Source organism: Lampris incognitus, chromosome 8 (assembly GCF_029633865.1).
Source record: "Lampris incognitus isolate fLamInc1 chromosome 8, fLamInc1.hap2, whole genome shotgun sequence".
NCBI classification, from domain to species: Eukaryota; Metazoa; Chordata; class Actinopteri; order Lampriformes; family Lampridae; genus Lampris; species Lampris incognitus.
Genome location: NC_079218.1, coordinates 16,025,383 through 16,043,884, shown reverse-complemented (window position 1 = coordinate 16,043,884; position 18,502 = coordinate 16,025,383). Strand labels below are relative to the sequence as shown.

At 45.6% G+C, this 18,502-nt stretch overlaps 1 protein-coding gene across 2 annotated transcripts in view; it reads right to left on the bottom strand.

The window, feature by feature from the left end:
* Positions 1–18,502, bottom strand: part of nlgn2b (neuroligin 2b) — a 66,824-nt gene that overhangs the window by 20,790 nt on the left and 27,532 nt on the right. For both annotated transcript variants that reach the window (XM_056284453.1, XM_056284454.1), the window contains one exon: positions 13,461–13,610. In XM_056284453.1, coding sequence (XP_056140428.1) covers positions 13,461–13,610 — 150 coding nt within the window. The remainder of the gene's footprint in view (positions 1–13,460; positions 13,611–18,502) is intronic.

Sequence of the window (18,502 nt, the reverse complement as noted above, 5' to 3'; positions counted from 1 at the left end):
CGTCTATTATTTCTGCCGATCTGTTTCAACCCCGTAACACTCTGCATGACAAACATGTAAGGGCCCTAATCACAAAGATTGCCTTGTGTGAGCAAATAATTCAAGCAAATTGCATCTCAACTACAGGGGGAAAAAAAAAGCGTCCTACTCACTAAGGCATTTATGCAAATGAAGTGATCGTGAAAAAAAAAAAACCACCTCCAGCATTGTGCAGGTAAATTGCTTCATTGTCAGCGTAATTTGCCTTTAAACTAATTCACAATGGCTTGCGGCCACTTATTTTATCAGGCAAATGGTGCAAATTGGGTGATATGTACATTGGGAAGGATAAGCTGATGCATATCCACAATGGCAGATAAGAAGAAAAAAAGATGTTTTGTTTTTTTTTTCCTGAAAAAGAAGGGGCGTTACTATCCTCACTTGAAAAGGTTATGTCATGATTGTGACATAAAGACTCGGGCCTCGTTTCTGCCTGTCCGAATAAATTTGAACACTATCTTATGTCTTCTAATTGTTAACCCGGTGGTGTTTCTGAAAGCCAAACCACTGCCCCGTGGGTATAAGACGGGAGACTCTAGAGGATATATGTTGGCCCGGCGGTCCGAAATTCAGCCAAACCTCCGTGAGAGGATCTCCGAGTCTTGCACGGACAAAACAGCTGCAAGTGTGAAAGGTCATCTGAGAGGTTCCATGCCTCACCATCTGACCCCATGATGCAGGTTAAAGCATCTTTTAAGACATTCTGTTAATGCATGCAAATTTTTTTTTCCCCCTGAAATGATCACACAGCGTAATGTGCAAAACCACATTAACGAGTCATTCATGTCATTCATTCATTATCCAAACCGCTTATCCTTACTCAGGGTTATGGGGATGCTGGAGCCTATCCCAGCAGTCACTGGGCAGCAGGCGGAGAGGACAGGCTGCCAGTCCATCACAATCACAGGGCCCAGTCATATATATATATATATATATATATATATATATATATATATATATATATATATATATATATATATGTCTGCACAATAAAATATGCCAGATTTACACATGCATGAACAGGAGCAGGAAGACTTTTTCTCTTATTGCAGAGGTTACAAGAGAGCAATAGGGCCTGAACACAAAATACTTTGATGACACGGCATCATTGCTGAATAAACGAGCTTTTGGTTCACCACCAGTGGGTTAACACACTTATCACTTCATTCTTTGCGGTCACTTTCAACCGTCAAAAGTCAGCTACTAGGTTCACAAACCTTACCTTATTTTGTATATAAAAACATATTTTCAGGGGGCGTCCGGGTGGGGTGGTGGTCTATTCCGTTGCCTACCAACACGGGGATTGCCGGTTCGAATCCCCATGTGACCTCTGGCTTGGTCAGGCATCCCTACAGACACAATTGGCCGTGTCTGTGGGTGGGAAGCCGGATGTGGGTGTGTGTCCTGGTCGCTGCACTAGCGTCTCCTCTGGTCGGTCGGAGCGCCTGTTTGTGGGGGAGGAGGAACCGGGGTGGAGTAGCGTGATCCTTCCACGCGCTACGTCCCCCTGGTGAAACTCCTCACTGTCAGGTGAAAAGAAGCGGCTGGCGGCTCCACGTGTATCGGATGAGGCATGTGGTAGTCTGCAGCCCTCCCCGGATCGGCAGAGGGGGTGGAGCAGCGACTGGGACGGCTCGTAAGAGTGGGGTAATTGGGCGGATAAAATTGGGGAGGAAAAAGGGGGGAGAGGTAAAAAAAATAATAATGATAATAAATAAATAAATAAAAAGAAATTTTAAAAAATTAAAACATAGTTTTATACCAACACTAACATTTTTCAGTGACTTCATAAAAAATTAATTTTTTTATGATTATTAATCAAACCATGATCATATGGAAATTGAATCTTATACCTTATGAGCAGGCCACGTTAAACAAATAACATCTTTGAATCATATGTGGCTTTTCCATCTCTCCTGGGTTTGGTGCTCCACGAGGCAGAAAGTTATCTCATCAGCAGTTTGTGTGACACCCAAAAGTCCGACTGAGTGCAGTTATTGTGGTAGTCGCGGGATACGTGTATTCAATTATGAATTAATATCAATAATTAAAGCCTCAGACTTCATCTCGACGAGTGAAAAAAAGAGGAGTAGGCAGAGTCAAAACGCTCACCACGAGGCAAAATTTGTATATAGACACGGATGTAGTAGCTTCATAAGCAATTAAATCAGTTGCTCTGGGCATTTTCCACCCGACAACAAAATTTGACGTCAATCCCAGAAAACTGATGCGAAATTATAATGTCACTGCAGTGATTTCAATAAGTTGTCCTTACGGGTACACATATTTTCATGTGTTATAAGCGGGTGTTCATTGCTGTTGTATGTACTGTACTAGCAGCCTGTACTCACTGGGTACAGCAGAGGTCATCGGTGAGTCACATCTGTATTGTTTGCATCACACAAGTGAAAGGCAGCAGGAAGCAGGAGAGGTCCTGGTCTATGTTCATGCTCCTCGAGGACCTCCGGTGAGGTAGGGAGGTTGAATAACATGTCAGTCAACATTCCCACGGGACCGAGACCAAGCAACTAAACTGTATTTGTACAATCATTATGATGCACGTTACCATCCTCAAACAGTAAAGTAGCAAACAAGGTTAGAAAAAAAAAAACCCCAATGCGGACTGCTTGTATCTATACAACTACTTAGACGTATCAGGGGGCCACGGTTCATCAAAAGCACAAAAACCAAACCTTAAATGGCCTAAATGGGTTTTTTTTATTTTATCATGAAAATCCAAAAACAACAAATATGCCCTGTCAAGTCAACTTTGAGCAGCACGCTGTCCTGCCATGCAGTGGCCCATAAAAGCTTCTTTAATTGGAGTACGGAAACGGGTGAGGAAAAACAACTGTTGTGGCTAAAGTAATGTTGTTTTTCAGTTTGTGAGCTGGAGCTTGAAGTCTATCTGGCAGACTGCTACTTTTTTATAGATGGTCTGAAGGGGTCCGTTCACCTGCCTACTCCCTGCACATTATCTATCTATCTATCTATCTATCTATCTATCTATCTATCTATCTATCTATCTATCTATCTATCTATCTATCTATCTATCTATCTATCTATCTATCTATCTATCTATCTATCTACCCATCCATCCATCCATCCATCTAGCTATCCATCCTTCTATCATCCATCCATCCATCCATCCATCCATCCTTCCATCCATCTATCCGTCTATCTATCTATCTATCTATCTATCTATCTATCTATCTATCTATCTATCTATCTATCTATCTATCTATCTATCTATCTATCCATCCTTCTATCATCCATCCATCCATCCATCCATCCTTCCTTCCTTCCATCCGTCTATCCGTCTATCTATCTATCTATCTATCTATCTATCTATCTATCTATCTATCTATCTATCTATCTATCTATCTATCTATCCATCTATCCATCCATCCATCCATCCATCCATCCATCCATCCATCCATCCATCCATCCATCCTTCCTTCCTTCCTTCCTTCCTTCCTTCCTTCCTTCCTTCCTTCCTTCCTTCCTTCCTTCCATCCATCCATCCATCCATCCATCCATCCATCTATCAGTATTTGAATCCGGTTTCCCAGACCTTTAAATATACTATATCTAAAAATGAATGTCACCCATGATTGAATAACTTCTTATACAAAGGAAGTCTTGTGTTCACATGGTCACTTTACTACCAGGGGTAAAAAAACAAAAAACAAAAACAGGATTGTTACAAGAAAAGATTTAACAGCTATCTTTTCTCTGTCTCCCTGGACTGAACTGTTGAGCCCATTTTAGAAGCACATTTTACAAGTCCACGCTTTCGCTCACAGTGAAGCAGATCATATGCAAACTTGCAATAACAACTAGTACCAAGTTTGTATATACTCAAGATATTCCTGTTCATAACGGGGCGGGGGGGGGGGGTAACTGCTACTGCCAATGCTCAAACTCCATTTGAAGATGTCTTACTTTGCTAAAAATATGACATTTTTTCCTTTTTCTGATGAAACGGAAACCAATACCACAATCAATCTGTTGCTCTCCTCTGCTGTCGGTGAGTCGCACAACACTGTAGATATACAGGAGACACGGAGGGACGAGCCTGAATCGCTTGCAGAGAAGGTAGTTTACAATGCAAGGCAAGGAGGGGGAGCCATGGTGGATTTGAACCCAAGGTCCACTGGGTGGTGAAGAGGCAGCAGGCCAAAATTGACAACCCAAATCCGTCTTCGGAATTGGCTGCAAATACACAAGGCATGCTTACTGGATTGTTTTCAAACACATTTGGCACCACAACTCGATCCAATACAAGTCTCAAAGCTCATCCAGAGTGGCTGCTGATTTATTGATGAATAGTGAGGATGTGTAACTTGTGATGGAAATTGTTGTAAAAGCTCTTTAAAACGCCACTGACATTCGACAAAAAAAGGCGCTTTTCAGAACAGTCGCGGAAAAGCGTGTACACAAAAAAAATGTACACGCGCACTTATCAAGTCCCGAGACGTGTCCTGACGGTGTAGGAGTGAATCTGTACAGTTTTCGTCGACTGATCTGTATTCGGTGTGCGAGTCAATTGGTTTTTCCAACAGACCCTAACAAGCTAATGACCTGTCAAAGAAGATCAGCAAAAAAAGAAAGTAAGCATCAGTCGGCGAGGGAGAACGGATGCAAGGACAACAGCGAAAATGACTGTGAAAAGTGAGTAAGCAAGTTTTAATGACGCAAAAAATCAGCTTAAAGATTAAGCAACAACAATACACTGTGCATATGTATTGAAAATTAGACGGCGACTGCCGGTGGGAAATGCCTTTAGCTTGTGTTTGTCACTTTTTACACTGAAAAGAAAAACACTATTTACAACCACCGTGATGATGACGATGATTATTATTAGTGGTATTATCAATGAAGCTCTAATATTTTTTATTTGTGTTTTGGATCCCCCCCCTTTTCTCCCCAATTGTACCCGCCCAATTACCTCACTCTTCCAAGCTGTCCTGGTTGCTGCTCCACCCCCTCTGCCGATCCGGGGAGGGCTGCAGACTACCACATGCCTCCTCCCATACATGTGGAGTCGCCAGCCGCTTCTTTTCACCTGACAGCAAGGAGTTTCACCAGGGGGCGTAACGCGTGGGAGGATCACGCTATTCCCCCCAGTCCCCCCCCCCCCTGAACAGGTGACCTGACCGACCAGGGGAGGTGCTAATGCAGCAACCAGGACACATACCCACATCCCGCTTCCCACCTGCGGACACGGCCAATTGTGTCTGCAGGGATGCCTGACCAAGCCGGAGGTAATAACACGGGGATTCGAACCAGCGATCCCCATGTTGGTAGGCAACAGAATAGACCGCAGAAGCTTGAATATTTTAAGCTTTTTTTGGCAAAATAAACGTACACCCAGTTAGCTGAAGGTGTCAGAAAGATGGGCGAAGGCAGCAAACCTAGGCTCGACTCCACATATTTCAACCAAGCTATTTCTCAGCTATCAGGCTGGCATGTCTGATCTCCTGAGATAATACATGATCTGAATAAGTCTTGATTTATTTTTGAGAACATTTTCCGAGTTCCGACAGCTTTAGACGTGTTTTTCCCCCTCTCTCCTTTGAATTCATTCAGACTTGTGGCCCCGTGTGCTGCAGTCTGCGGCTGTCTTCTGAACCGCATGTTCCTGTCCACATGTCATTTGGTGTCAAACACGAACCAAAGACCAAGCGGATAATACCCCCCCCCCCAAACAAAACAAAAACAGCAACAAATTCTCGATTTCCATTGGCATATGTGCAGAATCCTGTTTTATTTCAATACTATGGAAAGGTTTATTTGCTCTGAGCTTTTCTATTCCTAAGCTGGTTTTACTAATAAGTGAATAATATTGATGGGTCAGTAATGATTATCTTTGCAAAATTGGACACAGGATATTAAGAAAAATACCTTTTTTGCATCAAGAACATGTTAAAATAATATATATTTTTTTTACCTCTATACTACATAAGACTCCTTAACTCCATAGGATTCAGTGATAAAACTTGCATCAGTCAACACAGTAAGTACCGCAGTGGGACAAACGCCGGCCGCGGCCCTTAATTCCTTTTGTTGCACAAGGTGACATGACTTAAACGAAAGATTACGAAACTGACGAGTTAACAGCAAAGAACGGTGTCTAGAGGTGGGGTTTCATCTCTCTTCCTGAAGTGAAAAATGTTCTCGCTCTCACACAGCCCAGCAATGGTGGGCCTTTCCCCCAGAGTTCATTAATTAGTTAATTAGTTAATTAGACTGAACAGATGGCTGTGCAACACAAATCAGAAGGCTCCCTAGGCCTGGAGCAGCAGGAAGGTAGGAGGAGGTGAGCAAAGCAGTAATCTTAAATCTTCACTGAAACCAAATATGTGAAACAGCCTACGTACATGGGCTATTTTTCTCCTTGTTTACCTATTTCATTCCACAAAGACCGGATATGTCATAAACCAACAGGGCTATCCAGCGTTTGGACGAGTACTTGGCATCGCTGCTGCTTTCAAAAACACTTCCGATGGTTAGCTTTTCGACGGCTTCCATCTCCCCTGTCTGTTTCACTTTCCCCAAGTCTTTCTATAAATTTACTTCTCTCATCCGTCTCTCTTCCCCCTTTCCTCACTCACAGTAACTCTCTTATGGGCACAGGTAGAGTATGAAATGAGGTTGGCATGTGTAAGCTTCCGTGTGTGTAATTTCAGGATAATACGAAAGATTATGGCATAAATCTATTAGAATATGGCGTACCCGTGTTTCTAATTCTGACTGAAATTCATCGAAAACGGTTGCCGGGGAAGATTTGGATGAGTGACACAGGGCTCCTGTGTATTCCAAGAAGTACACGTTCGCAGCGACAAACTGGTGTGCTCATGGGTAAAACCTACCCGTACATACACGTACGTGTACACACACACATATGTGTACACAAGCACATACACGGATGAGCCAAAACATTATGACCACTCGCAGGGGAACCGAGTAACGCTGATCATCTCCGAACGAGGACACCTGTCAGTATCTGGGCAGATCAGATGGTAAGCGAAGAAGCAGTTCTCAGAGTCAACATGTTGGATGCAGGAGAAGTGGGCAGGAGGAAAGACCCCAGCAACTCTGACAAGGGCCAAACTGTTATAGCCAGACGGCTGGGTCGGAGCGTGTCTGAAATGGCAAGGCTTGTGGGGTGCTCCCGGTCAGCAGTGGCGAGTACCTACTGCCAGTGGTCCGAGGAGAAACACAAACCGGTGACAGGGTGTTGGGGGCACCCAAGGCTCATCGATGCGCGAGGGCAATGAAGGCTTCCCCCATCTCGTCTGAACTGACAGCAGGTCTACTGTGGCACAAGTCACAGAACGTTTTAATGATGGTTACGGGAGGACTGTGTCACAACACACAGTACATCCCACCCTGCTGCGTATGGGGCTGCGTAGCCGCAGACCGGTCAGAGTGGCCATGATGACCCCTGCCCACCGTCAAAAGCACCTACAACGGGCACGCGAGTGATGGAACTGGACCTTGGAGCAGTGGAAGAAGGTGGCCTGGTCCGATGAGTCCCGTTTTAGATGATGTGGATGGCCATGTATGAGTACGCCGTTTACCTGAAGAAGAGATGGCACCAAGATACACTGTGGGAAGACGACAAGCCAGCGGAAACAGCGTGATGCCCTGGGCAATGATCTGCTGGGAAACCCTGGGTCCGGCCACTCATGTGGATATTACTTTGACACGTGCCACCTACCTAAACACCGTTGCAGACCAGGGACACCCCTTCATGGCAGTAGTATTCCCTGATGGTAGTGGCCTCTTTCAGCGGGATAATGTGCCCTGCCACACTACACACATTGTTAGGGGATGATTTGGGGAACATGAAGTGTTCGAGGTGTTGCCCCGGCCTCCAAGTTGTCCAGATGTCAATCCGATTGAGCGTCTGTGGGATGTGCTGGACCAACAAGTCCGATCCACAGCAGCTCCGCCTTGCAACTCACAGGACTTGAAGGATCTTGCTGCTAATGTTTCGGAGCCAGATACCACAGGTCACCTTCAGGGGTCTTGTACAGTCAATGCTTTGGCAGGTCGATGCTGTTTTGGCAGCACGGGGAGGACCGACAGCATATTAGGCAGGTGGTTTTAATGTTTTGGCTCATCAGTGAATAGATACACACAGCACAGACACAGGCACATCAACACACACACACCCACGGACACAAATAATCGCATTAGTACAGTAACCCATTTAAAGCACATCAGAGAGGGGGAGAAGCGAGAGAGAGAGAGCGAGAGAGAGAGAGCACAGTATACTCGCCCACGCACCAAAATTTTCAACAATGTTAAAGGAATCGAGGACACTGCATCATCTCTCATAATCACTCAGCAAGTTTCCTCCGGACCGCTGTCTGCAGAAGTGTTTGTGTGCTGGAGTGACCATATGTGCACACGTGTGTGCGCATCTCATGAATAATGCACAACGCACCTGAGTGCATTATGTACAGTGCATGATTTTCTCTGCCACTTTTCTCACCCTCGTGTACGCTCGAGCCAACAAGCTCAGTGTAGACTGGACAGCTATTACAGTGAGTCAATAATTTGGTGCCTGGAGAGGAAAACAGACTAATAGACCGTCCAAGAGTTTTGGGTTGATGGTGGTGGTGGTGGGGGGGGGCATCAACAAAGGATGTGCCATGGAAGGATCAAATGGTGCACGACGAGAGCTCCAAACAGCTGATTGATCATGTGGTCGAACGCCAAACCACACGCAGAACCGGCTCCAAGTGCCGCACAGCTGTGCTAAACTAAATGCCAGTAAGAAAGTATCCCAGAACCAGCATCAATCAGACACGACCCGTGCGGGGTCCCCATTCCACAAAAATTCTCCATTTGTCCTTGTCTCTCCCCGTCTCTCCGTTGGCACCGGCAATAACGCTCCGCTGCATGCTTACCCCTCTGTTTGTACTAGCCGTGACTCTTGGACCGCGTCCGAAAGTACTCCCGTTTCTCTGTCTATCATTATTCTGATATGTTGAATCAGATGTGATTCAATAAACAAGATCAGATTACCCAAACCTGGCAACCGCAATGTATGACACAGATAGCCTGTATACAAACACCTCCGACGGACGCCAGCCTCTGCAAATATGCACGAGTCCACTGTTTTCCACTGACTTGAGGGTTACACACACACACACACACACACACACACACACACACACACACACACACACGCACACACACACTTGCGAGATCACATAAACTCTGAGGCTTCAACTGAATAAGAACAGTTCTTAAGAATGAAAACACCAAACTTAAAAAAAAATGTTCACTTTTAACTTGTCTTAGTTTATGTTTCAACCGTAATGCTGCACAGAATTTATTTACTTGTGAGCTCTTTGCCTAAACTGCCGTCCCTTTTTCAGGAGGGGATGGACAAGGCTGTTTCCAACATGGTGAACATGATCTCACGTTACCTCTAAATCGTGGGTTCATGTAAAGAAAAATATGCCCATTACTTATCCCACACACACTGCCAGATGGCCAACCATTAGACAAATAAATCCAAAGTGTAATGACATATGTGTGATCAATGTAAGATATTGAAAACCCAAGATATTTGGTTTTCAGTGTCTATCTGTGGTCCATCTTTGTCCATTTATGTTTGGTTTGTGTCTCCATGTACATAATTGTCTCTTTGCTCCTCTTATACGTTGATACGGTAAGCTTTATCTGATACACCACCTTACTGACCTGCGTACCAAGCACATATCGTTGAGACAAGATATTGGATATTGTATATCTTCAATCATTGTCCTGTGATGGGATTTTCAGTCGGGGGTTTTACACTCACGCTCTTCTATCATTCTTCATATTCAGGCAGCTCCCAATTGCCTCATATATTTCAATTAAGACCAACACATACACCAACAAGCCAAAACATTAAAACCACTTGCTTAATATTGTGTAGGTCCCCCTTGTGCCGCCAAAACAGCTCTGACCAATTGGGGCATGGACTCCACAAGACCTCCGAAGGTGTCCTCTGGTATCTGGCACCAAGACGTTAGCAGCAGACCCTTTAAGTCCTGTGAGTTGCGAGGTGGAGCCACCGTGGCTCGGCCTTGTCAGTCCAGAACATCCCACAGGTGTTTGACCAGAGTGACATCTGGAGAATTGGGAGGCGAGGGCAACACTTCGTGTTCCTCAAACCGTTCCCGAACAATGTGTGCAGTGTGGTAGGGCACATTATCCTGCTGAAAGAGGCCACTGCCACCAGGGAATACTGTTGCCATGAAGAGGTGTACTCGGTCTATAACGATATTTAGGTAGGTGGTATATGTCAAAGTAACATCCACATGAATGCCAGGACCCAAGATTTCCAGGCAGAACATTGCCCAGAGCATCAAATTGCCTCCTCTGCTGGCTTGCCTTCTTCGCGTAGTGCATCCTGGTGCCATCACTTCCCCAGGTAAATGATGCACATGCACTCGGCCGTTCACATGGTGTAAAAGAAAACGTGATTCATCAGAACAGGCCACCATTGCTCCATGGTCCAGTTCTGTTGCTCATCTGCCCATTGTAGGCGCTTTCGACAGGGGTCAGCATGGGCACTCTGACCGGTCTGCGGCTACACAGCTCCATACGCAGCAAGTTGTGCTAACCTGTGTGTTTTGACACCTGTCTATCATAGCCAGCATTACCTTTCACATCAATTTGAGCTACAATAGCTCTTCTGTGGGATCGTACAAGGCGGGCTAGCCTTCGCTCCCCATGCATATCAGTGAGCCTTGGGCACCTATGACCCTGTCGCTGGTTCACCGGTTGTCCTTCCTTGGACCACTTTTGGTAGGTAGGTACTGACACTGCATAACGGGAACACCCCAAAAGACCTGCCATTTTGGAGATGCTCAGTGGTTGTAAAACCACTGACAAGTAAGTGAATAATATTGATTAACTCATTACAATGGCACCTGTCAAGGGGTGGGATAAATTAGGCAGCAAGTGAGCAGTCGGTTCTTGAAGATGATGTGTTGGAAGCAGGAAAAATGGGCAAGCATAAGGATCTGAGTGACTTTGACAAGGGCCAAATTATGATGGCTAGACGACTGGGTCAGAGCATCTCCAAAATGGTAGGTCTTGTGGGATGTTCCCGGTATGCAGTGGTTTTAATGTTTTGGCTAAATACTCCACACATGAGACTCCAGCTTCTTGTAGAAAAAAAATATATTGACTTTGTATTTGAAGGTAGACATTGGGAATTCTCTCATTGACTTACATTGGGCAGGAAGTTTTTTTGGAGCCGGCCACTCAGCGGCCATAGTGGAATTCTAACTTGAGGCACATTCAGATGCGAGGGTCTAAGGACAGGATGTTGTGTTGCTGTAAAGCCCCTTGAGGCAAATTTGTAATTTGTGATATTGGGCTATACAAATAAAATTGACTTGACTTGACCTTCACATTGGTTTCAACTTCCAGCACCGCCTCACTAGAAATGATCGGACACTCATTTTCAATTAAATCTACTGGTTACTATGCTAAATGTAAATCAAAGGCATTAAGTGGTGTTTAAAAAAAATCCTTAAGTGGAATCTCCAAAGCAAGGAATCGAATTAAAACTGCTTTTTTTTTCTCCCACTGTAACTCAGAGTGGGAAAACTGCTTTTGTCTCTACCTTATTTAAGGCTAAATGAGTGCTGAACAAGTCGAGGACTGTTACAGTTTTGTTGTGCATTTACAGGTATCCACAAACACCTTCTGACAGAAAAAAAAAATCAAGATTCCCCTAGACGTTTATAGATGTGGTGACCCCTCCTCATGGCTTCAGAAAGATTTCAAAAACCACTGTCTGGGACACACACTGTGCTGTGGGACTATTAGAGCTGTGGCCTGGCTTACAAACTCCTTAGAGAAAGCACAAAACTGTCGGGGTGTTGGGGTAGCGTAGCGGTCTGTTTTGTTGCCTACCGACACAGGGATCTCCGGTTCAAATCCCCGTGTTACCTCCGGCTTCGTCGGGCGTCCCTACAGAAACAATTGGCTGTGTCTGCGGGTGGGAAGCCGGATGTTGATATGTGTTCTGGTTGCTGCACTAGCGCCTCATCTGGTTGGTCGGGGCACCTGTTCGGGGGGGGGGGGGGATAGTGTGATCCTCCCACACACTACGTTCCCCCGGCGAAACTCCTCACTGTCAGGTGAAAAGAAGCGGCTGGCGACTCCACATGTATCGGAGGAGGCATGTTGTAGTCTGCAGCCCTCCCTGGATCAGCAGAGGGGGTGGAGCAGCGACTGGGACAGCTCAGAAGAGTGGAGGAAAAAAAAAACAAAAAGCAAAAAACCAACTGTAATTAGAAAATAAAATACACTGATATCTGTTCATTTGTGAAGTATTTGGGTTTGTTTGTTTGTTTGTTTGTTTGTTTGAAGGTGTCACTCGGGTTATTTAGATTTTCTGTTTGATACTTACCCATATTGGCTCTCTCGTGCACACCGCTACTCTGCCATCACTTCCTGTTATTGCACGTGTTCTCCATCCTTATGTGGAGGTATGTCCAGATTGCCTTTTCAAACAATAAGATAAGCGGCTGCTCTCTGTTTAAACCCCAAGACGGCTCTTACTTGTAAACACACACTTCTTAGACCCTTTGTGACAGAACAGCAGAAATAAAACAGAGGAGGTTTTAAGGGCCTTGGGCTATATTTAAAAGTGGATTTATGGGGTGTCCGGGTAGCGAAGTAGTCTGTTCCATTTTCTACCAACACGGGGATCGCTGGTTCGAATCCCCGTGTTGCCTCTGGCTTGGTCGGGCGTCCCTACAGACATACCAATTGGCCGTGTCTGCGGGTGGGAAGCCGGATGTGGGTATGTGTCCTGGTCATTGCACTAGCACCTCCTCTGGTCAGCATGTTCAGGGGGCAGGGGGAACTGGGGGGAATAGCGTGATCCTCCCATGTGCTACATCCCCCTGTCAGGTGAAAAGAAGCGGCTGGCGACTCCACATGTATGGGAGGAGGCATGTGGTAGTCTGCAGCCCCCCCCCCCCCCCGGGTCGGCAGAGGGGGTGGAGCAGCGACCAGGATGGCTCGGAAGAGTGGGGTAATTGGACGGGTACAATTGGGGAGAAAAAGGTGTGGGGGGGTGGATTTATATCTTTCAGGGGAAAACCATCATTGCAGTTGTTGATTTGTAGTTATTGATAAGGTAGCCATTATTTCTCATGCTGGCTTTTCATTTGAATTGTATCATTATTACACACAACCCCCCCCCAAAAAAAACAAAACAAAAATAAAAACAAAAAACAATTATGTGATAAGAATGCAAGACTGGCATGTCTTGCACGACAGTAAAGGTTAAAACGAAGCAGGTCAGACTGTGCGTCCGGTGAGTCTCCTCCTCCTCTGAGATCCCGGCAGGATGTGGTCGCTCGCACGGCCCGGCACGCCAAACTTACCGAGCACGCCAAGGCGGTAGTTCATGGTGACCACGATGACGTTTCCATACGAAGCAAGGACGCTGGCGTCGAACATGTTCCCTGAGCCCTCCATGTAGGAGCCTCCGTGGATGAAAAGCATCACAGGCTTCTTACGGCGGTCACGGATGTCTGCGCGACAGAGGGGACAGACACAGAAACACACACATGAGAATTAGCAGCACACTGAGAAATTCAAGGATATCTGATCGCCAAAAGACAGTGGGAAGATTGTGTATTTGCGGTGGATTTTTTTTATTGTGTACTGCTGGTCAAATGCATCACTTTCAAATAAAACTCAAGTTGATCCGGTGCAGCTGAAGGGTCTGGAAGCCGTTTAGACCCGGAGGGTTTCAGCTTCATCAGTGACAAAGTTGTTTGCAGTTTTTTTTTTTGTTGCTTTTTTTAACCTTGCTCGCCTGCAATCGGTGAAACTGAAGGACACGGGAGAGGAAGACACCGGGGAGCACTATCGAGGAGTCGCCTTCTTGTAGGAAGGATTTAGTTTTCTTGTTTCAAATTGTGCGTATGTGCCCGTCTTATATTAGGCTTACCCACTATATCTAATTCAGATATCTCTTCCATCTTGTGCTGGGGGTGGTACGTTCCAAAAACGGTTATTCCCCCCCCCCCTCTGTGTGCGGAGCGAATGGTGCAGTCGGGCCCTGTGCCCTATCTGTTATTGGTACCGAGTCTCCGTGCCCATCCCACAGCGTGTTGCTATGGTATATGCTATCAGCCCATGTATGTGTCCCCTCTCTCTAGGCGTCTGTGGTACGGTCTGAGTGTCTTCACTAAGGCTGAGAGAGCTGCCAGCACAGCCGAGTTAGGCCGAGCGTCTGTGCTGTGCAGGGCCTGTGGATAATTTGTATGAAAAGCAGACCAAGTGGAAACATAAATAACAGCTACAGCATCTGTTTACCCTGATGAGCTCCAGCACTCTGAGACAGGGCGGCAGACAGGGGGGGGGGGGGAGACAGAGGAGAGGGAGGAATAGAGAGAGGAAGGACGTAAAAATGCTGCAGTGCGAGACTACCAAAAAGAGGGGTGGAAATAAGGATGGGGGGGCTCGAACCGTAAAAAGCGACGGATGAAATGGATTAACCAACTTTTTTTTTTTTACAGTTCAAGTCATGCAAAGCGAGGCCCCGCTAATGAACAGTGGAATTCACACAGGATTCCTAAGTATTCACAAACAGACACACGCACACACACTCTTGCACAGGCGGCTCTTGCACAGGCAGCTGCGATGCTGAGTCGCTATGGAAACTGCCTCTCTCTCTAACAGAACTGCACCAGCCATTCTATTGCACAGAATCAGTGAATGCCTGTTGCCTTGGTAACAAATTCTACTCACGTATTTGCACACCCGCCTGCATCACCACCTGAATCTCAGGTTACACACGCACTTGGGTGTGCCACGCACACACACACACACACACACACACACACACACACACACACACACACACACCCGATTTGGGCATCCGCCACAAGTAACATTTGCACCTAAACACACATGCACGCTCAAAGACACACAGCTGAAAAGGACAAATAAAACATGCACATGCCCTCACATGCATGCAGTCATCATTAACGAATCACATTACAGCAAATACGACAGGCAGATTCTATCACAAGCTCTCTCGGTCACACGTTCGAAATCATCATCCCTTCTTTTTTCCCCCCTCTCTGGCGTATTGTGAGCCTCTGACAATTTCCCAGAAGAGATGTAGACAAGTTCAATTATTCCAGCATGACCGGGCCAGGGGAGGGCTGCGATGTGTCACTGGAAGGCCGTCATCAGTCACACTCTTCACGACAATACTCGTGCCATGAATGCAATGCTGGGATCACATATGGAGCGTTTGAATTCCGGGCATTAGTCCAGCGCTGCCATTGTGCTGCCATTTTAACTCTTCCAACAGGATCTGGTCAAACCAAGTCTTCAGGGGACATTTTTACACTAACCTGGACAGAGAAATAGGAGCCTAACCACGGCGTCGTGAGCTCATAAAATTGCTATTTGTGGCTAGGATATGGCATGTGTGTGTGTGTGTGTGTGTGTGTGTGTGTGTGTGTGTGTGTGTGTGTGTGTGTGTGTGTACCTTCATGTGGAATTATACAAGCAATCTCTTATCCATCAATACAATCTTGAGTCATTTCTGAGTAGTGTTGCAGAAGTTTGTGGTGATTATAGTTAAGCTACAGCTACAGGCCATGAATTTTAACCGCCGACAATATTCACCAGAAAATCTCAATGTTTTTGAAAAGTCGAAAACCAAAATGAAATAAAAACAGAAATATAAACTAAAATCAAGGTGAAATAGCTGGATTTTAAAAAAGAAATAAGAAATGAATGTGAGAAAATACTGAAGAAAAATAACCTTGACATACAGTCATCATGCACATTCTGCACTTGCACGTTATGATTTTTACTGAGAATTAAGCCGCCTGCCGAGCCAGATGTACTCCCAGGCAAACGACAATAACTCGTATCCTTTCATATCCAGAGCTACATGAAGAATTGTTATTGTATTATCGAAAGCAAGTATAACAAAGTCGCCTTTGGATGAAAAAAAAAAAGAAAAAAGAGAGAGCAATGGAGAGTTTAGTGTGTGTGTGCCAAATCTCCTCATAGTTCTTTTCCTTTGCCAGCACTGAAAGACAATTTTATAAAGGAGCAGTTTGCAGATTCCCTAATTTTATAATAATAATTATCATCATCATCATTACTATTATTATTATTATCTACATTATCATAAACTTTAGATATCGAGCACTTTTCAAAAGAAGTCTGTGAATGTTCTCATTCATCCAGGTCATGGTTATCCAAAGGAACTGAATCGATTGCACCTTTATGACTACACCAAGCTAGTCAGACTAACTTGGTCTCGTTAGAAAGACACGAACTGATGAAGCCTCTAGGATGAGAGGCGAAACATCTTCACGAATATATACCAAGTCCAGTTGCACTCGATTCAATTCCTTTGGATTTTCAAAAGAACTATCACAAAGAGTTTTTACAAGATGTCATTGGATATATTAAACTGAAAAAAAAGAAAAAGGCAAAATATTAAAAGTGAAATATGAAAAAAGAACTAGTGGACAGAGAACAAGGAACAGAACATAAAACACTAAAATACGATTATAGAAGCGCCTGTCTTTAAAAATATACACAGATTTTAAAAGATTGGCTAGCCCTGAGCTCTTTGGGATGGCCAGTCCAAGGTCTATGACAACAAAGGACACCTATAGTCATGAATCTGGACCTGGAGAGTGCTAGCCAGCTAAATAAATAAATAAATAAATAAATATATAAGGACCTCAGGCCACATTTAGGATTGCATGCCATTATCAATTCTGATATGCACTTGAAGTTGAAAAGTGCTAAGTGTACGGTGCAACGAGGCTTAAACGGCGGAGGGGGGGGGGGCGGGGGCGGGCAGGACATATGCTCCTGTTTCTTCACACCAGTTAGGAGCCTGGCATCGGCATGTTGAACCAGACTTACTTCAGAGCAAGGCTGGTGCAGAACGAGCCACGGTGGTCAGACGGTGAGGAGACAAATACATGAACGACCTTCTCCGGGTCACCAAAGGACAGAGATGATCTGACTGTTGACGTGCTTTGAGGCCGCAGTAAGAGCGGCACCGAGCAGCTCTTTTTACCTGATCTTCGATGTTTAGAATGGCGTCATTAACCAAAGCGGAAATGGTCAGCCCGCTTGGGCAATCTCCTTGCCCGCCGGTTAAGTTGCACGGGCACACATGCTGACAATCCCGGAGAACGCGAGCCTGTTCTGCATCGCTTCTCCTCAGCCCTTCTCCCAGTCAGACAGCGTTAGCGATCCACAATTTCGAAGTTCACCTCTTCTTTAATGGTCCATGTCTGCCGGAGGTGACGCCTTACTACATTTTATTCTCTCACTGCTTTCTGCCTTTATCGTTGTTGCTATGACTTCCCCTCACCGTGGCCATACCACACACGCCCATGGCAAACGGTATAGCCGCAAAGTATTCCCAACATCGCTGTAAAGAGCCAATTTCTCATAATAACCCCAATGACATGACAGCAGTCACGAGCTAAAACCTCAAATAGCTGGTTTACGTAGTTCACGGTGGGGCCCAACATCCCCTGGCTTGTAACTGCGGACAGGTTGGTATATTGGGTCAGGACATGGCTCGATACATCAGCCTTCTGTCTGAATTAGTTCATGGCGTGAATGCTGGTGTATGGAAAAAGGAGTTTTATGTCAAATCCTGTCTACAAATACAGCCATAGGATCTTGGAGATGCACTCACTGACTCACAGACAGACAGAGTCCATTAATGAAAAATCCTGTTCATTTATCCTATTGATTCTTCTTTGGATTCCCCCCTCCTTTTTTTTTTCTCCCCAATTTTATCCAGCCAATTACCCCACTCTTCCAAGCCATTCCAGCCGCTGCTCCACCCCCTCTGCCAATCCGGGGAGGGCTGCAGACCACCACATGTCTCCTCTGATACATGTGGAGTCGCCAGCCGCTTCCTTTCACCTGATAGTGAGGAGTTTCACCGGGGGGGGGGGCCGTAGGTGGTGGGAGGGTCACGCTATTCCCCCCAGGTCCCCCTCCGGCCCTTAACAGGTGCCCCGACTGACCAGAGGAGGCGCTAGTGCAGCGGTCAGGACACATACCCACATCCGGCTTCCCACCCGCAGCCCGCCCAAGCCGGAGGTAACGCGAGCATTCGAACCGGCGATCCCTGTGTTGGGAGGCAACAGAATAGATCGCTATGCTACCCGAACACCTCTCCATCTATCCTATTGATTAATCGTCTTTTGCTAATAATTTCTAATAATTTTCAACCTGTGCTTGATGTGTACCTGAGCAATTAAGTGAACAAGTTAGCTCCGCCCAGGCCAAAGTAAACCAGTCAAAACCCATCGGGGTTCTCTTCCACCCTCTCACCTTCAGCTCCTCTAGATCTCTCGCACTTTCAAAGCTGTGTGAACATCATTTCATCATGCACGTGTCTTCATTA